Source organism: Camelus dromedarius, chromosome 5 (assembly GCF_036321535.1).
Source record: "Camelus dromedarius isolate mCamDro1 chromosome 5, mCamDro1.pat, whole genome shotgun sequence".
In the NCBI taxonomy this organism is placed as follows: domain Eukaryota; kingdom Metazoa; phylum Chordata; class Mammalia; order Artiodactyla; family Camelidae; genus Camelus; species Camelus dromedarius.
The window spans coordinates 58,275,550-58,301,748 of NC_087440.1; the positions used below are offsets into that span (position 1 = coordinate 58,275,550).

Below are 26,199 nucleotides of genomic sequence, written 5' to 3' on the forward strand. Positions count from 1 at the left end.
TCTTAGGGGGCGGGGCCTCGGAGCCGAGACCCGGAAGCCCGGGGCTGGGGCGGGGCTTCGGGGCGGTCGCCCGGGTTACCAGGAGGCGGGGCCGCCGAAGTCGCTTTGGCCCGGATGTCCGGGAGCTGCGGCCGGGTCGGCTGATCCCGGAGACTCTCCCGGGAAACCTACAAGCTGTCGATGGGTGAGTGGTCGCCGAGGTTCCCGGAAGCGCTTCTCCTAGTCCCTGCTTCTTCCCTTCGCTGCCAGCTCTGAGCTCGGCCCCAGCGGGTGGCCTTCGGATAGCGGTGAATCCTTACCCTTTGCACTCACCTGCCCTCGACCGGGCCCAGGTGGGATGGGGATGGTTTCTGCTGGTGACAAGCTGCAGACGGGAGGCCGGCTGCGGATGGGGGAAAAGGCCAGGCCGCTGTTAACAACAGCCCCTTTGTTTCAGTCCCTTTGTTTAACATTTCTGAGGGTTGACTTGACAATTTAAAGCGCGGGCGCTAAGTGCAGGAAAACAGTAAAGGAAGCAGACGCCAATTGCTGCATAACTGTTGTGTCCTGCTTCAGCATCACACGTTAAGAGGGTTGCAAAGAAGGCCAAAAATTAGAGATCGTTTACTAAAGGATATGAAAGGGGGAAATAAACGGACACTGGGAGCTAGGGTTTTGTTTGGCCGATGATGAGCTGTTGCTTCCAGTTTATCATACTGGTTTTCAGGCCTTGGATTTTGAGAAACTTTAGATTATTTACATCCAAATGTATTCATTAAGCACCTACTAGATGCGAAACCGGTATAGAATAAGTTGCCAATTCTTTAACCTCTGCCTTCTCAGAAAATCTGAAACAATTCGTTTTTGTTGATTAGTTTAGAGCACTGTGATTACAATTGGTTTACAAATAAGTCCCAAGTAAGAAGCCCGAGGATTTTGTAAAAGTCAGAAATTTGGTAAGAGTGAAAATATTAAACTTCAGGCACTTTAGTCAGTGCTATTTCTATTTTTCTCAACAACACAAGGAGAAAAAAAAAGTCGGTCTCAAATTTGAAAGAAGAAAAGGCATTGTGGATCAGGTAGTCTCTAGATTGTGAATTTATGAAGAATTTGGGAAATGGTTGTTCAGGAGTAGTCATAAAATGGATTAAGTTCCCAAATTAGTTCACATTTGAGCACAGTTGTTTTGGATTTATTCCACACGAAGCTGTAGGTTCTTTGAGGGTAGGTGCTCTGTTGTGTTCCTCTGTGGATCTTTAGGAGTCCCTACCCAGTGGAATCAGACACTGAATGCATGTTTACTGAATGAATAAATCAGTGACTGAAGGGAATCAGATGTCACTGATGGAAAAAAAAATCCTTCAGTAACTTCTCCCTGTTGATGAGGTCAAAGACAATCTGTAGGCCCTGAGTTTTTTGGTAAGAAATAGCTGCTTCTGATTTTCTCCAATCCTTGAGGTCAGAAGGTTGATTCTAAGGCATTGGTTCATAAATACTGGTCAGAGGCCCAGTGACAGACAGCCTTCATAAAATTTTAACCTGTCCTCTACAAAAACGACCAAAGTTAGGACAATTTCCTAAGCTCCTTATAAAGGTGAATTTTTTTACTTTAAAGGCCTTCCCTTTATTCTGAAATTATGCCCTTTCTGCTTTTCTGGTATTAAAATGTGTTCTGTTACGAAGGAAGGTAATAATAGATTTTGTGTGTGCCCCTATATGCGCAGGCACTTAATGTCCTGACTGGGCAAAACACAAAGTGTCAATCCTCTATTAGTCCTCCAGTTTAAAAAAAAAAGGAAATTAAAAAATCTAGACTATCTAACCTAGGGGAATGGCTGGCTAGAGCCACTGGAGACATACCAGGTTAGGCTTTGAGTTCTGGGGATAGAGTCTGCTCTGCTGGTTGAGGACCTTAATCTTAAGGAACATTATTAGCAATAAGGTTCCATTTATAATGTTTGCAGTGTCACAATGTAAACGGAAAAATTTAAATAAATGCATCAAGACTCTTGTCTAATACATATTTTAAAACTGAAACTGTGTTGACATATTTCTGCCAAATGTTTCAGCTTTTATTGCATTATTTTTTATAATCACAAAAGATGTTACTATACTGGCATTTATTTTTAAAAAGCTGTCGATATTCAACCAGCATGCCTTGGACTTTATTGTGGGAAGACCCTGTTATTTAAAAATGGCTCGACTGAAATATATGGAGAATGTGGGGTAAGTCTTAACAGTTGTATGTTATTTCATTTGTAAAATCTTTTTGCTTTTGAAATACTGTCATATATAGAATAACTTTTTTCTTCAGTGTACTCAGCTTATAAAAATATGGAGGTATTAATAATGCCCTTTTTGTGTTGTCACATTGTCTAATACATCTTCTTGATAGTCACAGTTATTAAGGATTTTATAATAATTTCTAATTACTTTTTATTAATATAGTACAGTGAATGGACAATAAGTTAACATTACAACTCCAGAGCATTTCTCTGCAACTGTTTTTATGTGGAGTTAATAACTAGATTTTTCATGTAAATATTAGTCAACTATTTTAGAAACTTAATAAACAGAGTCCTTTAAGAACATTATACAGATGTAGCAATACAATGTAGCTTGCTTTTTGTTTTACTTATGCTTTCTCTTTTATTTCTAAAAGATGCACATGTAAACAGCTGCTTAAACCAAAACGGGATGTCTTAGTGAATGATTTTTGGGGGGTGTTAATGTTCTAAAATAGTAACTGTACATACAGTACTGTTCTCATATATTGTAGGTGTGTCCAAGAGGACAGAGAACAAATGCACAGAAATATTGTGAGCCTTGCACAGAGTCTCCAGAACTGTATGACTGGCTCTATCTTGGATTTATGGCTATGCTTCCTCTTGTTCTGCATTGGTTCTTCATTGAATGGTACTCGGGGAAAAAGAGGTTAGCACTTTTTACGAATGTATCTGGATGGACTGATGTTGGAATATTTATTATCTAGAAGACCTTATTAAGTAATTGTATGTCTGTTGTTTTAAAAGTGGCAAACATGTTTTTCCTTTATCTTCTGATTACTTTTGACTGTAGCAAGAAAACTTAGTGATAGGGTGTGTTTCAGTAAATATTAAGGGAAATATTCTTTGTTTTACTCTGAATGATGTTGAGAGAATATTTTATTTATATTTATTTCTTAATTATAATCTTTATTGGTTTTCTACAAAAAAATTGGCTATGATTACAAACTGTTTATTTTTCAAAAACAAATACTTTGTGATTTAATTTAATACTAGCAATCTCATGTAATGTGGTTTAAATGTTATAGCTGCAACCTAATTATGAAAACAGACCAAACTATTAAATCAACAAAAATGTATTGGTTAGTGTTTTATGTTTAGAAAATTAGGGGAAGAAATACAAAATAACTGATGTGGTTTATAGTCATAATCTTGTGGAAAAGGCAGGCATACACAACTAATTATAATATAAATCAGACTTCAAAGTATATAAACAAAAAGTGTATAAAAGAGTTCTAAACAAAATGATTTGGAAACACAAAGAAAAAAAGAGATAAACTGTGCCTAGTGGGATCTGAGAGACTTAAAAGAGAACATTTTGGGCAGAGGCCACAGTGTGAACACTGGCATGGAGGTATGAAACCTGTGATCTCTTGTGGGTGGGAATGGAAGTAGTTGGGTGGTCCGAGCATGGATTGCATTTGGGAGAAAGGTAATAATAGGGAGGATGGGAAAGGGGGGTTGAGGCCAGAATGTGAAGGTTCTTGATGATGATGTGAACTTTATTCCATTGAGAATGGGGAACCAAATTCTACCTTAGTACATTTCAGCCATCCTGGCTGTTAGTTCCTCCAACATTTCAGCATCTTTCCTGCTTTAGGTCCCCTCCCTTTCCCCGAACTCTTCTCTGCCTGAATTATTTTCTTCTTCCTTTGAGTGCAACTTTTTATGTAGCTGCCTTTTTTTCCCCTTCAGATTTCAGTTTAAATTACACCTACTTGGAGAGGCTTTCCCTGACCCAATCTGAAGTAGGTCTGTCCCCATTATATTTTCATTTTAATAGCACTCTGATCTTGTTGTTTTTTGCTTTGTATTTAGCACTCAGCATGGTTCGCAGTGATGTTTGTCTCCTCATTTAACGTGCTCCCACTCCCTGACTCTAGGCTCCACGAGGGCAGTGGCCATCGCTGTTGTCTCCATGGACTCTCCAGAGACCAGCACGGCCACTGGCAAGCAGCAGATGCTCACTTAGTATTTGCCAAGTGAATGATTTTGTGGGTGAAGGTTTTGGTTTAGAGAAGTAACATCCTGGATGTATATTTTAGGACGAGAACTTCTATGGAGGGTAGATTAGAGGTGAGACGTAATAGAAGACTGTTGCCCAAAAGTAGAGATGGCTAGACTCCAGTGGTGGGAATGGAAGTGGAGAGGATGGTCAGATAGAAATGCAGTCAGCACTTTTCTGGATCTACCCAGTAAATCCACAGTGGTTATCTACATTGGCAAAGCAGGTGTTATTTTTCAGAGGAATCTATAAAATAATTTTTTTTTAAAAGCAGCTCTCATCCTGCTTTTAATTTCTGTCATTGAATGATGAGAGAGAGGGCAAGAAAGGAGATGTGATGAACTTAAAGCTAAAATAGAATAATTGCTCAGTTAATTGTTGGAACGTCTCAGCTCAGAGAGGAGAAGAGATGGGGTGAAGGGATGTACCCCACCAAATGCATTTGAACTAAAACATCAGGTATATTTAAGGGAGAATCTTGGAACAGAGGGTAGAGCTTTGGTTTGGGGGTAAGCTGTTGACGTGATCAATGCTTAGGCAGGAAAGGAGGTGGGTTTACAAAGAAGGGGTTTAAAACAGATAAACAACAAGGTCATACAGTAGAGCACAGGGAACTATGTTCAATACCTTGTAATGGTCTATAATGAAAAAGAATATGAAAAGGAATATATATATATATGTGTATATATACATATATATATAAATAATTGAATCATTGTCCTATACACCAGAAATTAACACAACATTGTAAATCGACAATACATCAATAAAAAAAGAAAAAAATTATAGAAACAAAAAAATTTAAAAATTAAAAAGGAGTTTGCATAACTATGCTTTGTCTAGGAAATTGGTAGCAAGGAACAAAAGGCCATCTCCTGCATTTTCCTGAGATGTTGCATTTATAATCAAGGAAGCAGGGGCCTAGTTGTCTGAGGCTAGACCCATGTTTCTCAACCCTTTTTTCATGGTCACCTCGAGGAACCTTTTCAGATACCTTTTTTCTCCTAATTCCACCTATCCTCATGAAATTTTATTATCACAGACATACTGTTTATTGTTTGATGTAGTGTATGTATACATGTGTTTTATAACTAAAAAGTGTAATTATTTTATACCTAGGGGTCAGTTCTTGCCCCCTTGGGAGTGCTACCATCCAGTGAGAATGCAAGGGCTAGACACTAACCAAACTTCCCTTTCTGACAAACTTGCTTTCCCTAGAGTTTAGTATCAAATTTGTTTTTCATTGAGGCCAGGGCAGAGATAGGCAGAAATTGCATATTTTTAAGTAATGTAGTCAGAAGCTGTGCTTTGTAGGTAACTTTTTTTTATATAATTTATAACTTTTTAAATGTATTCATTCAACAATCTTTAGGGGTGTTTGCAGTGCACCAGGTGCTATACTAGGTTGTGGGATTCAGAGATGACTAAAATGTGGATGCTCTCGGTCCAATGGATGAGATGGGCAAACCATTACATTACATGTGAGGTTCTATAATACAGACATGTACAAAGTTTTAAGGCTGGCATAAAGAAGGAAAGAGTTAATTTTGTCTTCTCAAAATAGGGCGATGTCACAGAAGAAAAAACTGACTTTAAGATGAACTTTGAAAAATGAGTAGTTTTTGATAGAGGAATTGAAGAGTCTACCAGACCGCAGGAAAAAGATGTGCAAAAGTACAGAGAAAGAGCACAGTGTAACCAAGAAATGAGAACTGAGGGTGCCATGAGAAACTGGGACTAAATGAGACCAGTATATAGAAGAATGACCAAGACTGCTGAAGAAGTAGAAGAACATATGTAATATCAAGAACTCCTGTCATATTCTGTTATCTCAGGGATCGATAAATGGACACCAGCAACAAAATTTAGAGAACCTAAAAATCAGACCAGTTAGATAGGAAACTCTATACAGCAGATGTGACAAGGCAGCTTAGTGAGGGGAAAAGAGTATCTATTCAATAACATGCTGCGCTGGGACAGTTGGATATCCAAATGGGGAAATCAAAAGTTACATCCCAGCAGGTATTATACACAGAAATCTCTTCTAGGCAAATTAAAGGTTAAAATATGAAAAGCAAATCCTTAAAACTCTTAGAAGGAAATATAGGATAATACTTTTCTTAGAGTGAGGATTTCTTAAAACATTAAAACTGCTAACAGAAATTTAAAATTTGATAGTCAGTTATATGAAAATGTAGAACATCTTTTCATAAAAAAGACATCACAAAGAAAATGAAAATTCAACCCACAAACTGAGAGGAAGATATTTGCAACATATTTTACTAACAAAGCAGAATGGATAAATAACAGGGTACACAAGTAGAATATTATACTGCAGTGAAAATGACTGGGCTTCACCTATAAGCAAGATCATGAATGAATCTTGGAAATGTAATTTTGAGTGGAAAAAAAATCAGAAAACTTGCATCACTTTATTGTGTTGAAAAATAAGCAAAACTAAATAGTAGTTTTGAAGCATAAATAGTTGGAATAAAAACTTTTTAGAAAAACTGATAAGATATTTTACTATAATGGTTATTTCTAGAGGAGAGATAGTAATATGGATTGGGGAGGAACAGAGGTAGATATAAATTGTTAATATTCTAGTTATTAAATTAGGTGTAAGCTTACAATGTTTATTATATTTTACAGCTAATATATATTACATATAATCTTTTATGTAGTTTTATGTTTAAGACAATTTTAAATGATGCATAGACAACTTTAAGAAATTTTTAATTTGGTGAGATACTGAAGTTAAAGGTGGATCTAATTTTTGCTCTGCTACACATGTAGACAGCACTGGCACAGTGTTATCTGGGATGAGTATTTGTCCCTTTTTAGTAAACAAGGTAAAACTCTTCTCAAGTTTTCATATGTGTTTAGCTTTTCTTACCTACTTAGAAGATTTTTTAGTTTTAGGATTTATCAGTTAAAACTTCTTTTTAGAAAGAAGTTTCTTTGAAACATACATGGGTTTTATTAAAAGCCACCTAAGTGCTGAGGACTCTCTGGTGATTGTGCTGCCTTTGTCTTGCTAGCTCCAGTGCACTCTTCCAGCACATCACTGCACTATTTGAGTGCACTGTGGCAGCTCTCATCACCTTACTTGTGAGTGATCCAGTCGGTGTGCTCTATATCCGTTCGTGTCGAGTACTGATGCTTTCTGACTGGTATACGATGCTGTACAACCCAAGTCCAGATTATGTTACCACAGTGCACTGCACACATGAAGCTGTCTACCCACTGTAAGTATTTACTCAGACTTAAGATCATTCTTTAAAAAATGATAATTATAGGTTGCATTCATTTCAGCAGATTGAGCACTGTGAAGTGGCTTCTAGGCACTGGGGGTATATACAGAAATGATTTTCTTCTCTTAAGGGATACATGTCTTTGCAGTTGCATTTTTGTGTGTGTGTGTATGTATGTATGTGTGTGTGTATATAAAGATATATATATTTTAAAGACTATCACTATGCATTTACCATTATGTAACCTAAGAACAGGTTACTTAGTGTATGAGGCACAGTTGCTTTTGTTGTTAACATTTCTTTCATGACTGGATTTTTAATATCTGCATAGTATTCCAGCATAAATGTACTCTAAAATTTAATCAGTTTCCTATTGTTGAATATTTATTTTCTTTCTGAGTTTTCTTAACTATGTGATTTAGTAAAAATGCTTGTTCATCAGGTTTTTGTATATACCCAATTGTTTCCCTTTGATAAATTTCTACAAGTAAAATTTCTGGATCAAAGGGTATAAACATTTTAGGACTTTTGATACACATTTCCAAACATTCTACTGGAAAGGAACTAGCATACACTTTCCAGCATTATATGAGTCTTTTTGGCCAACCCTCTACCAATCTGAATATTTGATGGGTAGACAATATACTTTTTAGACCTTTTTTAGGATCTTTGATTTTAAAATGATCAATGATAAAAAGACATTTTAAAACATATTTTTGATGCTGTAATTTTCTGTTTCATTTTCCAGCTACACCATTGTATTTATCTATTATGCATTCTGCTTGGTATTAATGATGCTGCTCCGACCTCTTCTGGTAAAGAAGATTGCCTGTGGGTTAGGGAAGTCTGATCGATTTAAAAGTATTTATGCTGCACTTTACTTCTTCCCAATTTTAACTGTGCTTCAGGCAGTTGGTGGAGGCCTTTTATGTAAGTCTGATGGGTAAAGTCAGTATATTTATTATATGTGATAAACAGTATTTTCTCTGAGTATAATTTTGGACCTTTTCCTTTAAACTAGTTTGGTTATTGTTTTTTAATCCTTGAAAATAAACCATAGTATATATATTTGCTAAAACATATAAACATTCTTAATCAAAACTGATTTCTATTTAGAGAATACTCTGTATTTGAAGCTCATAACCTAAATAGGAAAATTTTAAAAACCTGAGCATAGTTTTTAAAAAAACTATTTTTTACATATACTTGATAGAAATTACTCTTGATAATATATACTATTTACTATTAAGTTAGGTCTTAGTTTTCTAAGTTCCTTTATGAAAAATGCTTAGGTACAGTAAAAAAATCCTCAATATATTTTTTATTATAATATAGCCATTCATTCATTTATTCAGCAACCATTTAGACTGATCTGTGACTCAAAAGAAGAGTAAGTTAGTATAAAAGGGCTCACATAGTACTAGGAAAGCTATAAATAGCTGAGAGACCATAGTGTGGTACTTTCTGAACGTGTGACATTGAACATTGCAAAGATGCTGGACACCATCCTTATGTGGGGCCTGCCAGGGTTGCAGAGGGCCAGCCTTCTGGCCTAAAAGAACTGGGAAAGACAGCATCATTATGCAAATAGTGTAGCTCACTGATGAATCTGGTCCAAAGTGAGGGTGAAGCTGAGGGCAGGCCAAGGGAAGGAGAAACTGGAGACTAGTCAGGGGTCGGTTATCTCCGTATTCTGGTTTACAGATGTATTGTTCCTCTGGCCTGCATGGTGTTTGAAAATCTCGTTTTTCTAGCTCCTACCACTTCCTGTTTTCTTAGATTTGGCCCACTTCAGTTACTCTCCTGGCTGACCTCTGTAAACGTTTGAGGTTGCTATTCTTGCTCTCAGGATGAGAGATCTACACTTAAAAAGATTTCAGGAGGAAGAAAGACATGACTAGATTTGCATTTTAGAAAGATAACATGGTAGCAGCGTGGTAGGGAAGAGAAGCTGGGGGGTCAGGTAAGAGATTACTGCAGTAACCAAGTCTGACTGTGTGACCTAAAGCAGAGAAACACAGGGGATGAAAAGCTATTTCAAAGATCGAGTTAACTAAACTAGGTAACTTGTTAAATACAGGGGTTGAGGGAGTGGGAGGGGAGTACGATAAGTAGCTTTCTGCCTTAGGAACTGGTGAATCTGTGAACTGTGTGAATGTTAGAAGGAGCAAATAGATTGAGGAGAAGTGAATTTAGCTTTAGGTATTCATGGAATATTCAAAAAAGTAAGGTAGTTATTTATACTAGACAAACTTGGGAGAGCTGGGTAGGCTGGAAAGATTAATTGTCAGCCCTCATATCCTCATGTCCCAGATTGTGGCTGGTGCTATTGTGTAGAACCTCTTGGTTATGAAATGGAGGAAAGAGAAAAGCTGGGGAAAGCAGGGAAAGGTTTGGGAAGTTAACCTAAGGAGACTGCCAGAGAGTGTTGCTTCCTATAGTGTAGCTGCCTATATTGAAAAATACCCTTGCTGACTGAATGTCAGTCACTGAATGTCTTTAGATTGTTCTGTTAACAAGCCTCCACTCAAAGCACCTTCATAGGGAGGATCAAGGAGTTACTGTTTATTTGCACTAAGTATAACTTATGCAGTCTGCTGAGATTAGTCACAGAGGGTATCATACCAACTCACAATTACATTATGTTGAAAAAAAAAGATAATTTTTGGTTTGTAGGAGTGTCTTAGTTCAAGCTGCTGCTGTAACAACAGAGACTTCTCACAGTTGTGGAGACTGGGAAGTCTAAGAGCAAGGCATCAGCAGATTTGGTGTCTGGTGAGGGCTCCTCTCCTGGTTCACTGAGCGCTGTCTTCTTTCAGCGTCCTCACGTGGCAGAGGGGAGAGCTCTCTGGGGTCTCTTTTATAAGGGCACTAATCCCATTCATGAGGGCTCCACCCTCATGACCTAGTCGCCCCAAAGGCCTCACCTACTAATACCATCACACTGGGGGTTAGGATTTCAACACAAGAATTTTGGGGGACAAACATTTAGCCCATGACAAGGGAATATAACAAATGAGCAAGGTAGAGCAGCAAGAGGTCTTGGTAGCTTAAGATACCAGGGGTCTAGAGAGAGAGAGACACTGGGGATAATTAGGGAAATGTCAGTGACACACTCTTAACTTGCTTGGAAGTACCATTGAAACCAGGTTTTAAGTGTGATTTGCACCTGAACCACCAGCAGAATTGAAATGCAGGTTTCCAGGTACTACCCCCATACTTAGCTGCTCAAAATCTTATACCACTTTAAACCCTAGAGTAAGAACCATTCTAAATCCTGCTTTGAGCCCTCTACTCCCCCACAAATTTGGGCCTTGTTAGAAACTGCCTCTTTCTCCTTTTTGCCCCCAGGTTTTAAATTTATATCATTAGCATTGTTTAGCTATTTATAAGTTAATTGGGATTTTTTTTTTTTGAATGGCTGGTTAGGACCTAATCACTGTCTAGGAAATAAAAGGTTCTAAATGTCAAACAAGTCATTCAGTTATTTAGTAAGTTGGAATCAGGCCTGCACAGATAATTCAGAGTTTCTGGCTGCCACGTCCTGATTTAACACTTGACAGTGTTCCAAATGGGTTCCACTGCATTGTAGAATGATTAACAGTTTTACTAACGGAGGTTAATTGTTTTGAAATAGTTATACAAAAAGCCATTCAAGATAATTTTCTCTATTTGTCTATTTGTTTTAGTGTGCTCTAAATGTAAAACATTTTAAGAGAAAGGTGATATTTTTAACAAAAAATTTCACTTAAAGTATTATTTCTACTTTAGTATTTTACTATACTGTATTTGAAGTAGAAATACCCAGAATTTTAACATTAAGAGCACTGAATGATCCATTTAGCCTTTGAGGTTTATTGATATATGAACTTTTCTAAAGAATAATTAAGGCTGAATTACCCTTAAAAATAGCCTTTCTCAACTGAAGTTCCCCATCTGGACCACAAAACACAGAAAACTGAGTAATGATTTTCTCAATTCTCCCAAGTTTGATACATAACTGGTATCATTCTAGAGTCACAGTAGAGAAGTTAGTGCTTTCCATCAGTGGACGCCTTAAAGCATGGGTCTTCAAAGCCAGGCCAAGGAGAGCTTACATTTTTTAATTGTTAGTGAAAAAAATCAAAAGAAGAGCAGTATTTCTTGACATGTGAAAATTATATGAAATTTGAATTTTCTTGTCTGAATAACTTATAAAAAAGTTTTAACCTACAGACGTATAAAGTAAGTTTTATTGGAACACAGACACAGCCATTCATTTATGTATAATGTGGCTGCTTTCCCACTACAACTGTGGAGTTAGGTGGTTGAGACAGATTGCATGTTCCATGAAGCCAAAAATATCCACTTCCTGGCCCTTTACAGAAAGTTTGCTGACCCCTGCCTGAGGCATCAGAACTCCGGTCTCTCGCAGGGCTGGTTGAGGTTTTTGTCTATGGAAAGAATTATACTGTTTGAATTTTTTGATGGTTTATTCAGAAAATTTAATTGTCAATATAATACCAATGTTTGTTTTTCAGATTATGCCTTCCCATACATTATATTAGTATTATCTCTGGTGACTCTGGCTGTGTACATGTCGGCTTCAGAAATTGAGGTAGGGCATCGTTTTCCCTTTGCTAAAGATTTTTTTTTTAATAGATCTGACAGTTGAATAGGAGAGCAGTGCATGATATGATATGTTACAACTGACGGTTTCAGTAATCCCTGGCTAAACAGTCACTCGGCTTTTAGCTCATTAGTTATGAAGGCTTGTATGCTGGACTATATGTGCTTGGGAAGTTAGTGAAGTAGTCAGGCTGAACTATCCAGCATGTTAGAGAAAAGTTCATTTCACATCATTTATCCGCATAGAAAATTTTAACTATTGAAATGTTGAACCTTATGAACACTATTTTGAGGGAAACATAAAAATGCTTTATTGTATGGAGAATATTTCTAGACTTTTTTTTTTCCACAGCAGCACTAACAGTCGTCAGTAATTACACTGCACATTCCATACCCTTCTGTATTTTGTCCCTGATTTTACCTTCTTGATTATGGATGTTTACTTTTGCCCTCTAGTATCTATAATATTTTGGTGATTTGGAAATACCATTAACACTCGAATTAGTTCTGCTACTGATCCTGTCTTGAAACACCTTTTTTGTGCCTCTTTTTAGTATTTCAGTGGAAGGCCACTGTTAGAACTCTTTGAGAGTAACGTCTAAAGGAATAAAAGCATTAAGTGACTTATAGTACTCTTCCATCCTATGTTTGCTAATCCAGTGTCTGCGCACTGTTTTCAACCACCCACTACAGCTGACATGTGCTTTCTCATAATTCTTAACATAAAAAAGTTCAACACAGAGAAAGTAAGTTGTTAACTATTTTGGAGTGGTTGCTGTTGAAGTTCCTGTTTCTATTACATTAGTGGAAGAATGAGAGGGAAAACCCACCTGGAAATCATAGTGACTTTTCAGAATAGCAGTAGAGGAGCTAGAAGACAGCATTTTTATGGTGATTTTTCAGATATTTCCACCCTCATTTCTTCTTTGTAATCTTTAATCAACAATTGCAATGTGATTAATTAAAGAAGATAAGCAAATTAGTTTTGGCACTTTTATCAACTCTAGGGAAATAGTTGCAGGACAAAATAATTGGATATTTGAATAAGATGAAGTGTTTGAATTTTTGTTCATTATCCATAACTACTATGGAAAGTTCAGTTAGCTTGAAACATACTTGTTTTTCTGCTGCTGGGAGTCTCCCCTGTATAAAATCTCTTCATACACTTCAGTTAGCACTATGTACACGCATCAGAAACAGGGCTCTGACGTCCTGCTCCAGGTGAGTTGATACGCCACTGAATGAGGAAAAGTTGTTCACTGACCAACTGCTAATTACACTTTAGTGTGTTCATTAGCACACTTAGATATTACTTTTATAATAATTTTATCCTTCCAGTTTTTGTACATTGTAGACCGGTATTAGAGATTAAAAGGAAATCAGAGCGGTCGCATGTCATTTCTGCTGCCCCCTAACTATCCAAGCAGCAGTCCCTAGGAATGCTAGAGGTTAAGGAAGTCGGGTGTGTACCACCCGTTCCCTACCTGTAGACTCTGCTTCTGTGGATCAGGGCGGGAAGAAGGCACGCAACGCGGCGTTCCGCTTCCAGTTCAGATCTTTCAGAAGAAACCGTGGTGCTTCCAGGTCGCGTAGTAGTGTCGACCTCAACTTAAAGAGACATGGTCTGGGTGCTGCCGCTGAGTGCTTACAAGCAGGAAGCCTCAGTTTCCTCATCTGTAAAGTATAACAGCGAGACTGGGTGATTTCTTAAGTCCCTTTTAGCTCAGACATTCTGTGATTCTGAGGTTATGATTCTGTGGGAAAATAATATGTTTTCAATTAAAGTGTAATGAATCATCTAGCTGATTCAACCTGATAATCTGTAACTCTCTTTTCTATCTTTTATAAAATGATGTAGAACTTCTATGATCTTCTGGTCAGAAAGAAAAGACTCATTGTTCTCTTCAGCCACTGGTTACTTCATGCCTATGGGATAATCTCCATTTCCAGAGTCGATAAACTCGAGCAAGACTTACCCCTTTTGGCACTGGTACCCACACCAGCCCTGTTTTACTTGTTCACTGCAAAATTTACTGAACCTTCACGGATACTCTCAGAAGGAGCCAATGGACACTGAATGTAAATGCCAAAAAGAAAAAAAAAAAAACCTAAGAAGTGTTTGTAATAAAAAAAAGTAAAGAAATAAAAAAAAGTACTCATCTGTCATACATGGGAATATGATTACCAGTACATCTAATATTTTTGGGGTTTTTTTTTTTTGACTTAACAGACTTTGTGATTTGAAGGAAAATACAAAACACCTTCATACTGTATTACATAGTATAACACACTGTACACTTACAGTACACTGTTATATTACACTAGAAGCCTATTAGGAAGCACTTGACTCTTGCAACAATTCAGCTGTTCTTTAGAGCAAAATCATGTTTCTGTGTACCTAGCAATATGTTGTTCCCATTTTTATTTAAAAAAAAAAACTATAACAAGTGTAATCTGAAATCCTTGGTTGGCATAACTTGTGCATGCCTGCTGTGTTTCAATTTGTTTTTCAAATATACTTAATTACAAAGACAAACGTATGTGTGGGGGTCTGATGTCAAACATAGAAATAAAATATATTGTTCTTTGTTATCTATTTATTTTCACCAATACAGTATTTTGACCTACTACAAAAATAGAGCATAATTTATATAACAGGCCTTCTGTTTATAGGTAGTTTGGTTGAAGACGTCTTCAGGTTATTTCTGTTCCTGTAAAGAAAAATAATAAAAATTTAACTACAAAAAAAATCTCAAATGTCTGGCACTTAATTGTATTTGCCACACTAATTGTGGCAATAATTCAAAATATTAATAAGTTTAGTGTCCTTTCCCAAATGAATAAATGTACATACTCACACATTTCCTTCCTCTTACACTTCATTTTTGAAGGGTATGTACGAATGCCATATTTTATGAATCCTGAGACAATTTTTTTGGTCACGTTGTGACATTTCTGAATTAGGATGCATCTTACAATTGATGGCTTCTTAGATTTAATAAAATACAGAATATATACAGTACATAAACAGTTTTCCTGTGATTGGTTGTAAACAGGTGTGCTGTGATTTTTATGCTCTGAAGCCCTCAAGAGACTCAAGGTTGCAAACATGGAAGCAAAATAAGATTTTTACACTTAATAATCTGACCGTGTTATTCATTTGTATTATTAAGAAGGTTATTTCCTGATTCTGCTTGGTTAGGGTTCTGTGAGTTTGTTAAATCTCGGACTTTTAAGACTTTGATTGACACTTGCAAAATAAGAAAGAAAGTGTACTCACTTTTTCTATAGTTTTGTACCTTTTTGAATTCATAGCAGTTGTATCCTTTAAGTTATTTTGTTAGTTTTTGTTTACTTTTTTTCATAGTACATTCAACCACTGGGAAATGGATTCTTTTGATACGACTCTGTTTCTTCTTACTTTCTGTAGGAATAAATAAAATGTAAGAATTCTATATGTAACTCACAAAGGTTTAGGTAGTTATCAGTGTCCATTAAAATTCTAAATTGCCCAAAGTATCCTCAATTGGAAGACTGTATGATGGGCAGGTGGGGGGATTGTGCAAGGGGATCATTTTATCTGATTACCAGGACTATCTTTTTGTCTCATCACATTGGGAGCCAATTTTTTAAATAGTAATCTCTCCCTCCAGTATCCTCTTCTGGCAGAAAAACGTGTAAGCAAAAGAAGAAATCATGCAAGTAATATGATTCAAAGTTCTCAAATGCAAAGAATTTCAGGGATATTTAGTACATATCTGCATTTTTAATTTGCTTTTTAAGAACACGACTAGAATAATTCATAGCAATTATGGTTGCTAATGTTACTAAATTTGTTAAAATGGTTATTAAAAATACGCAGAAACAACCCTTTTTGTAGCTCAGCTTTGTTTTGTCTTAGGTCCTTGTACTACATTGCTACTCTGCTACAGTGTATGGTAATTCTTTTGCTAACCAGCACTGAATATGTAATTTAAAAGTTAAAATATTTTCTTGATTTGGGTCAATTAATAAATTTAACAATTACATTGTTACATATTTGTCTAAAACTGATGGTTTGCAAGGCTTGGCTGCACATTGGAACAAGCTGGACAGATTTCTAAAAGCACACTTGTGTCTCACCCCCAAGGATTCACAGTGAATTGGTCTGGGGTGTATAGGCTGAGCAGAGAGGTTTTTAAAACCTCCAGGTGATTCTAATGTTCAAAAACTAGAGTCTAAACTCTCTTCCTAGTTCAGATCTTTATTTTTACAAAAGACCTTTTGACAGTTTCTGAGCAAATGATTTTTAAAATTACTTCTTACTGAAATTTTGATTCTGCTTTAATAACTAGGTTCTTTTCCAGAATGAAATGATCAAAATATAATTATATCAAGTCCTTTTCATCACAATAACAAAAAGATAACTTTAACAGAGAGTTACACAAATTATTTGATCTCTCTCTAAAAATATCTCTTGGGCTAAATAAGGCTTCTACTCTACAGAGCGCATATCAAGATATTTGGTTAGCGCACAAATTGTTTATCTGTAACTTAAGTTGTAGTATATGGTATAATACTCAGGGATTTTGGAATTTTAAAGCAAAAATTGATACTTTAAAAATAATCTGTAGGCAGTTACTATTTGGTTTAGGTATACACTAAGAATTAACTTATTTACCTCTAACTTACAAGAAAGATTGTTAAGGTAAAAAGTACAACTTTTAATTTTCAAGATGAAGACTGGCATTTCACATTCTGCCAAGCCTATCGCCCACTGCTGCCAGCTGGTACCCCCAGCACATCTCCACTCAGTCATGCTATTACTGTTCCCGGCCATGGTATGTCTGCTGCTCCTTCAGGAAGACATGGCTATGTATTCCCGGCATTCCAGAAGACTTACGGGTGCCTCTTTACCCTCCAGAGCCAGTCACTAGAAGTCCACTGTATTCTTATCGTCTCTTCACTTGTCTGTTTCTCACAGTGTGTGCGCTTTGAGGTTCAGGGACTGAGTCTCATTTAACTTATAACTGCGCCTGTGCTATAGTGCCCGGGCCCAAAGGTATTCAGTATGTTAATACAGTATGTTAATAATAATTCTGAAGCAGAGCGCCAGAACCCACAGGGCTGCAGTGACACATTATGTCCAGAAGAGGACAGGAGAGGGTTGTTAAGCTGGAAGAGATAAAGGGGCTTCTCTAGAAGCCCATCAGTGACAGAAACCATGCAACACAGAATAACCAAAAGCTGGGAGATAGCAGGTGGCTCAGAGATGGTCAAGTAATTCAAGGGGCCAAGGCTGACTATTACCACCCCAGGAGGGCAGAAAATTCCAGGGATCTCAGTGCCTAAAGCATTATTTATTACTCCTGTTAGTTACCACCCATATTTTACAACCAAGGAAACTGAAGAGTGGAGGTTAAATATCATGCTGGAAGCAGAGCTGAGATCTTGTAACAGGTCCACCTTCCTCCAAAGCCTCTATGGCGCCAGTGCTCCGGGAGCAGAAATAAGTGCAGTAACATAAAGCCTCCTTTACATCTCAGCTCCATTCCCAGTTCCTCAGAGACCTCTCTCGATGCCCTAACTAGGTCATCTCTCCCCCTTAGGTTCTCTCGCACTTCCCATGCCTCACCTGTAATACCCCTGCGACAAGAGGTTTACAGACATCTGTATGATACCTGATTCTCCCACTGTATCAGGGGTGGGCACACTACAGCCTGCAGGCAATTCTGCGACAATGGCAGGCCTGAGTAGTGGCCACGAGACCTTACGGATGGTGAAGGCAAAAATATTATGGCCTTTACAGTCTGCTCTTGTAGGATGTATCTGAGAAGGTGACATTATTAACCTAGATCTGAATCCTGTGACTAGTGGAGGAAAGGGTATTCTAGGCAGAGACTTAACGGTAGTGAACAACACAGGAGCACAATTAGTATTTAATAGTAATAATTATTACTGATGATAAATGCTTTTGATTGAGTTACTAACTTTGGTTTCTGGGAGAAATGAGTAGACTCAATAATTTGAAAATCCTTTTTGTATTATAAAACACCTAGAAACCTAGGAGTGGTGATCAGTTTCCTTTTCAGCACAGAGCTGAATTTGAAAGCAAGCAAAGGAAATCTACAAGGCTGAAACAAATAGGGGGTGAGATCCTGAGGCAGGAGAAGGAGCTTGCACTTTGTCTGCAGCCTGGGGTGGGAGAAGGGAGAGAGTGTATTTCTCCATAAGCAGGAGGATGTCAGAGAGAAGACCCAGAGTTCCTTGCAGGCAGGCAGCTGGGACTGAGAAGCCTGCATAAAGATGGTATTTACCCCTCTGGGGAATGAAGGAGGGAGGGAAATGGAATAAAGCAGTCAATTAGGGATTTTGATTGCATCTGTCATGTTCTAGTTCTTGGGGGAAAGATATCATAAGAAAATATGGCAAATGTTAAGATTTGTGCTTGATGGTGGATATACAGGTAAACAGGTGTGTGTGTGATTTTTATACTTACAATATTTCATAATGAATATTAACTGGAACTTGTTCCAGCTTCCTAGAATAAGGGCAGTTCAATTAAGAGTCATATACACTGATTGCCCATCAAATAAACAATTAAACAATTGTACTATTTGGATGGAATAAGAATGAATGGCACATACTGGATTGGCCTATTATTTATTTTTATTTGGGTTGGTTTTCATTCAAAGCAACTATAACTCTCTTCTGAACATGATACTTTAAATTGAAAATGGAAATAAAAATTAAAATCCATGCTGAAAGGCTGAATATAAAAACAATGGCCAGACCATACATGACAAGAGAACTCTGGTCCACAGCCTCTGCAACTGGCCCAGATCAGTCACAACTTGATCCCTGACTTCCAACTTCCCTACTTTATGACCCTCCATCCAACTCAGGACCGACCAGAGAAAAGCCAAATATGCTCACTAATCAATCACATAGCCTGTCCTCCTTCTAGTTAGCCTGTTATCAGCTTCCCCATGCCAACAACCTCCAATCAGAACACATCTGAAGCTGTTTTTTTCCCACACTAAACCTTTCCCACTCCCCCACCTGCCTCTGAATCTCTGCCAAAAACAAGTGATGGTGACTCTGACTCCCTTGCTCTACCAAGCTTTATGTCTTAGCTTGTTCTCATTTGGGTGGCCTTCTGTTACTCCCACGCTGCAATCCTCTACTTTTCCTTAGGTTATCAATAAGACAGTCCTCAAAATACATGAAGAAAATGGAATATGATATTAGTTACTCAGTGGGTTTAGCTTTTCAATACAGTCTATTTAAATTTGCTCTAATGTAAAGATTTCATCAGGTTTCAGGCAAAAATGGAAGATCTGCTCATGTGAAAATAGTGCAGTTGACACTTGGGGATAATTTAGCTCAAAATTCTGCTTGATCTACAGTTGCTAGTGATGGCCTGGCCTAGCAAAGAAAATGCAGAGTGAAGGAAGACCCACCAGGGACCCTTATGCACTAAGACATAGTAAGTATCACCAGGCTGGAGTGACCAAGGTATCACCAGGATGACCACGTCATCTTTAAGGTTGATAAGAAAGTTTACCCATAAAATTCCTTACTGGCTGCTAAAACATTATTTCTCTTGTCAAACAATACCCTCAGAACACTGGTTCTACCAAATATTGAGATGTTTTTAATCATATCACTCTCTCTCATTTTACTTTTCTTTTATCTCATTTTATTTTCTACAACCCACCTTTAAAATTGCTTCTCTAATGATGATGCTCTTCAAGCACTTCAAAATTAAACCTGAATAACCTCTAACAGATCCATACACTTGCCAGATGATATTATTTTCATTTTACCATTCCATCTCTCCCCTACACTCTGTTCTCCTTCTTACCATCCCCTGCTACCTCCTCGTTCTCACTCCCCCATTGGATTCTACCCCAGGACCTCTGGGCTGTTCTCTATAAGGATTCACCTGCATCCCTGACCTGGACAGAATTCTGTGACCCTCGTGTCTAACATGACATCAGAGTAGGGGTAGAAGACGAAGCTGATATTCCTCTGGAGAGACTGTGTTCCACGCTCATGAGTCACTCGTGTTCCATGGGATGTGTTCACATCTCAGAAGCCCCAGAAGGCATCATGAGATTTTCAGAGAAGGCAATAATTTCTGTTTTTAATGCTAAACTCAGCTCAGGAAGAAAATTCAACATGATGTTTAATATCTTCACTTTAAGAAGACAAGAAAGTGTGTAAAAGAGTTTTAAGAGAGTTTTTTGGGGGAAAGTGCTTTTCAAAGATCAGAAAGGAGCTGAGATTCTTTAGTTAGTTAAGAGACTCACTCTGATGGAAGGGACAGTTGTCCAACACTGCTGCATTACCACATTCAACCCTGCAAATCAACACTCACTGAACGCATGTGACATTATTGGGAATGGATTATTGGGGATAACTAAATTACTGATCGGCATTTTTTTTGGCTTTTTTTTTTTTTTTTTTTTTGATGTCTCCGGGTACAGTAAAATAGCAGAAAGTTCTCTGTTATCCAAAGCTCTTGAGGTGTTACTTACCAGGAAGGTTCATTTGTGATTCCTGTTCCATAAGAGAATGCAGCTCTTCAAGATTCCCTTGTAGCCAGACACTGATTTGCTCAATGTTTTCATCTCTCGCATTCAGCTTTTCTACTAGATTTTTTATTTCTCGCAAGGTCTCATTACTGCTCTGTACCAATTCCTTTAAAAAACAGCATTTGGGGGTGTATGAATATAAATTGCAACAAAATAATTAAAAATGTATTTCGTATGAGTGAATCATGTACAAGACAAAAACACATATGCAAAATTGGCGTTAGTCACGTAAAATAAGTGCACATACACAGCAAATTCACTAAGTTCTGTAAAAGATCTCAGAAAAATGGATTAGCAAACAAGAAGATTTAATGGGATGCTCACTGAACTCAAACCTTTAACTGGGCAGGGCAGTGGTGGTGGCGGCATAAAAAGCCAGCTCACCTTAGGAGCTGCACAGAATTGCAGAGGCGATTCAGCATGGCTTAAAGCTTAAGAGAAGGAACTTTGGAATCAGGCTGGATCCGAGCTTTAAATTCCTGTAAGTTCATTAACTGTTAGGTCTTGGGCAAGCTACTTTAAACTCTGAACTTCAGTAGCCTCATCTGAAAAGGGCATTTACTAACACTTCCCTTATCCAGTGTTTTAAGGGTTGAACGATGATCTTATGTAAACTTTACTCAGAAAGTAGCAGAATCAGGATTTAAAGTCCCATCTACCTGCCTCTAAAGTGGGGAGGGGTTGAGATGGTGACAGATAGATGGAGTTCAGAACTGACAACTTTGTCCTAAAATAATCTGTGTTCAGTTTGTGCTCGAAAAAAAAAAATTACATTCCCACATTCCTACTTTAACTGAGTTGGCAGAATGGGAAGACAGCTTCCCAAAGGATGAAGACACATAATGGGGTTTGGCACTCTTCAAGATAAAACAGCCCCCAAATGGATTCACTTACGTTAAGTGCCACATCACCAAACCGATACTTAATTACAGTTTCAGTGCTCCTAGAAATGGAATCTTAAACCACCTCATCAGGAATCACCTAATCAGCACTAGATCGGTAATCAGACTGCTAGACCCCTGCCATCCCCTGCAGGACAGTGACCTTGCAATAACCAACTTGCTTTTCTGCCTGGTATAATTTCCTCGTTCCTGATCCCTGCTGCCTATGAAAGTCTTTCATTTGTACAGCTTCTTGGAGCGCCTTTCTGTCTACTGGATGGGGTGCTGCCTGACTCATGAAGTGTTGACAAAGCCCATAAGATTTTTAAAATTTACTCAGTTGAAATTTGTTTTTTAATAGCACAAAGGACACATTTTAGGATATGAGGGTCACACCAGCTCTGTCACTCCCCTGAAATCCTGACCTCCTTCCTCACACACACGCATGCACACTTATTAGGCAGGTAAATATCTTGGAAATACGATATTTATGGAGGCAACACAAAAAAGCTCACCTTAAGTGTACCTTGAAATTCGGCCCACAAATCTGAATATTGTGCTAAAATAAAGATTTTTAAAATGCAAAGATTACTGAAATAATTTGAACATTTTAATGAAAGTAATGCCACTTGATCTTCAAAAATTATTTGTATCTAAAAATTACTACTTCCAAAATGTCAGAATAACTGGATCACACTTGCCCTCCCACTGTAAACAAGGAGAAAATAAGGCCAAGTATAGTAAACAAATAATTTGTTTTAATATCCAGCTTTCAGATACTGGAGAATGAGCAGCACAGGACTGTGATACTGGAAAAGAAGGAGACAAATGAGGTGGGCCCTGTGGTCACTGGGCTTTCTGCCGGGGGCCACTTTCCAGCCCAGAGTGCAAGCAGAGCGAGGCAGTCTCGCACACAGACATGGAGATATGTTCAAAGATTAGCAAATCAAATCCAGCAATATATGAAGACAACAATAGCTTTCCAACAAGCGGGCTTTATCCCAGGAATGGAAGGTTGATTTGACATTCAAAAACCGATCAGTGCAGTTTCCTGTGCTAAAGTCATAAAGAAGAAATACCGCCTGAGCATCTCCGTAGCTGCCTGAGCAGCTGGGATCAGCCACACAGGCAGTGCATGCCTGTGTGACTGACGCTCCCCAATAAACACCCTGGATACCCAAGCCCCTGTGAGCTCCCCGGACTAGCAGCACTTTGCATGTGTCACACATCATTGGTGGGGAAATTAAGCGCATCTCTGCAACTCCACGGGGCAGGAACACCTGCAAGCTAGCACTTGGTTTCCTCCATGTGCTTTTTTCCTTTGCGGATTTTACTTGGTATCCTTCTCTGTAATAGACAATAAACATTAAGTATGGCAACTTCTGAGTCCTGTGAAACCTAGCTAATCATTGAGACCGAGAGTGACCCTGAGGACCTCTGAAACAATCCTAAAAGCTGCAAAATCTTGCTGAGAAAAATTAAAGAAGTTCTAAGTAAGTGGAGGTATATTCTGTGTCTTTGAATTGAGAGACAACTTTGTTAAGATGTCAGTTCTCCCCAAATTGATTTACAGATTCAACACAAATTCAATGAAGATCTCAGAAGGTATGTGTGTGTGTGTCTGTGTTTATGTGTATGTGTAGATTAATAAGCCGATTCTAAAAGTTGTATGGAAATCAAAAGATCTAAAATAACCAAAATAATTCTAACAGAGAAGCACAAATGTGGAGAACTTACACTACCTTATTTCCAGGTTGAATATGAAGCTACAGTAATTCAGGACAGTGTGGTATTTGTATATTAGATATTTAGAATAAAGGAACAGACTCATAAATTTGATTTTTTAAAAAGTCATTGGGGTAATACAATGCTAAAAGGATAATCTTTTTAAAAATGGTGCCGGAACAACTGGATATGCATAAGAGAAAGCAATGAAATTCAACCCTTACCTCACACCACACGAAAAAGTTAACTTGAAATGAACCAAGGCTCCAGAAATAAAAGCTAAACTAAAAACTAATAGAGAAAATATAGGAGAAAATCTTTGAGAACTTGGCTTAGGCAAAAATATATTGGACAAGACACAAAAAGTACTAACCTTAAAAGACAAAATCAATACAGTAGACTTTGTCCAAAAGAAATTTTTAGTTTTTTTCCAAGATACTTAAGAAAATGAAAGTCAAGCCTCAGGTTTGAAAAAGGACTCATTTCCAGACTACATAAAGATTTTAACTCATTAATAAGAGACACAAGCAACACAAGCAACAAGCAAAAGATCTGGACAGACACATGTGCGTTTTCCAGAGACGGCTCCCAAATATATTTCATCCCACATGCTCTTCCCCCAATATGACGTGGACACTCCTTCTATTCATGGTGATGTCTCCATCCCTTCACCTTGTACCTGGCTGACTGCCTCAACCATTAGAATATTGCAGAAGTAGCACTCTGACTGACAAGGTCAAGTCACAATAATGCCATGAACTTCCACGTTGTTCTCTTGGGATGCCAGCTTCCAGAACATAGCAAGCCAAGCAGCTACCTGGAGAGGCTGCATGAAGGTATGTTCCCCTGAATTCAGCTGAGAGCCAGCATCAATGCTAGACCCGGGAGTGAGTGGGTCTTTGGATGATCCTAGTCCCCAGTCATCAAGTTGCCCAGCTGACGTCATGTAGAGCAGATGTGGGTTGTCTACACTAAGTTCTGACCAAATTGCCAATTTGTGTGTAGTAAGTGATTTTTAATATTTGTTACGCTGTAACAGATAATTGGTTCAAAACACTTCACAAAAGATGATATACAAGCAGCCAAAAAACATATGAAAAGATACTCAACAATCTTAGCCAAGAGGAACTGCAAATTAACACCACAATGAAATACCATTACATACCTATTAAAATGTTAACAATTTTAAAGTGGTTTCTTGACAATTTTAAGCATTGGTGAGGATGTGGAGTATGCTATTGCTCGTGGGATGATAAATCTGTATAATCACTTTGGCATACTGGCCATTTCTTATAAAGGTAAACTTGTTACACTAAAAATATAACCTAGCAATTCCAATCCATTGTATTCACCCAAGAGAAATGAAAAGAAATATTCTCCAAGATACTTATAAACAAATAGTAACCCCAAACTGGAAACAATCCAAATGTCCTTCAGCTGGTGAATGGACAAACACAACTGATATATTCATTTGATGGAATACTACTACATAGCCATAAAGAAGAACACACCAATGATACATGTATTAACATGGGTGGATCTTTAAAAAGTTTGCTGAGTGAAAGAAGCCAGGTATAACAGGTATATCATTCCACTTGTAATCTAATCCTTAGGGACAGAAGACACATCAATGGTTTCTAGAAACTGGAGGTAGGGTGGGAAATCAACTACAAAGGGACACAAGGGACATTGGACATTTTTCAGTGATGAAAATGTTCTGTATCTTTCTTGGGGTAGTAGTGGTTACAGTAGTATGTACATTTGTCAAAACTCATTGAACTTAAGATGAGTGCATTCTACTATATGCAAATCAGTAAAATTGATTTAAACAAAATGAAACTTTATTTTTTATATGTCAAGGTCACCCATGACACATTACTTACTCTGAAGAGCTATCAGCTGACAGGACAGGTCATTTGAGGTGCACGTGAGGTCGTCTCCTCCCTTTTTGTATTCCTCCATGCTGTTCTTTATGTATGCAATATACTGGAAATTAAAGGCATGTGATTGCTCTAAGCCATTTAGTTATCATAGGTTAGTTGTCCATGCAGTCACTTAGCAAACATTTATTGATTGCCGCTCTGTGCTACCTACCGTCCTAGGTGCAAGGGTCACAGTGGTGAACATAGCCCTTGTCAAGCTCACATTCTGGGGAGGGAGGGAAAGGATCCTGCTTCCTAGCAAGCATTTCTGTACCCAAATGAACGTGGTATTCTGAATTTGCCACAAAAATAAACTAAAAGGTATTCTGCCTAAATGCATCGTGTCCACAGGGAAAAAAAAAACTGATCATTTGCAAAATGTGTGTGCAGTACATGTCACAAGGCAGCAATGCTGCCTCACTGGAGGAGTTCAAAAGACCTCAGAGAGATGAATTATCAAGTCAGGAATCCCCTTGGGATTGCTCATTCTCATCAGATGTCTCACTGGGTTGGGTGGTGGTGGTAGCAGTGGTTTAGGTATTAAAAGTCATGGGTTTCTGTTCTAAGCCCCCAATTCTTAGGAACTTTAAAGTCTCTGAGAACTCTGAAAGTATGGGCTTTGGGATATAAAGTTGGCACTGGCCTACTTCTTAGAGAAAAATAGTCAAATACTAGAAACTACTGACAAAAATCTTAGAAATAGTGCCCAGTACCATAGAAGGAGGAGACATGGAACTGTTATGTAGGACTGTTTATAAGCACATGTTAGAGGGTCTCTCATGCAGCCTAGATCTCGTGTCAGTTTTTGCATGGCTTGTTGGCAGGTTTGTAGTAAACCGAAGTGAAAGCCACCTTAAGCCAAGTCCAAGTCATCAAAGAGCTAAAGAGATTTTTCCCCTCAGAGTCTTACTTCTGTAGGACTGTTTTTATTTTTCAATCTATTAAAAATTGGGGAAAAACA

At 37.9% G+C, this 26,199-nt stretch overlaps 2 protein-coding genes across 5 annotated transcripts in view; one reads left to right on the plus strand and one right to left on the minus strand.

The window, feature by feature from the left end:
- The first annotated feature begins 84 nt into the window (after window positions 1–84).
- JKAMP (JNK1/MAPK8 associated membrane protein) lies at window positions 85–14,667 on the plus strand. Of its 4 annotated transcripts, none has more exons than XM_010976689.3 (7): window positions 85–184; window positions 2,114–2,205; window positions 2,759–2,913; window positions 7,311–7,517; window positions 8,272–8,453; window positions 12,044–12,120; window positions 13,990–14,667. In XM_010976689.3, the coding sequence occupies exons 1-7, from the start codon at window positions 181–183 to the stop codon at window positions 14,206–14,208; spliced, it is 936 nt and encodes a 311-aa protein (XP_010974991.1). In that variant the 5' UTR covers window positions 85–180; the 3' UTR covers window positions 14,209–14,667. The 4 variants fall into 4 exon arrangements, with proteins under 4 accessions (XP_010974991.1, XP_010974992.1, XP_064342063.1 ...); XM_010976690.3 differs by having other exon boundaries at window positions 95–184; window positions 2,132–2,205; XM_064485993.1 differs by lacking the exon at window positions 85–184 and adding an exon at window positions 185–287 and having other exon boundaries at window positions 2,132–2,205.
- A 784-nt stretch (window positions 14,668–15,451) lies between these two features.
- CCDC175 (coiled-coil domain containing 175) overlaps window positions 15,452–26,199 on the minus strand; it is a 56,584-nt gene continuing 45,836 nt past the window's right edge. Inside the window, exons 17-20 of the mRNA XM_031453798.2 lie at window positions 25,200–25,302; window positions 22,107–22,150; window positions 20,654–20,816; window positions 15,452–15,555 (exon numbers count right to left, since the gene is read on the minus strand). Of these exons, the coding sequence (XP_031309658.2) occupies window positions 15,464–15,555; window positions 20,654–20,816; window positions 22,107–22,150; window positions 25,200–25,302 (402 nt within the window). The 3' untranslated portion in view covers window positions 15,452–15,463. The remainder of the gene's footprint in view (window positions 15,556–20,653; window positions 20,817–22,106; window positions 22,151–25,199; window positions 25,303–26,199) is intronic.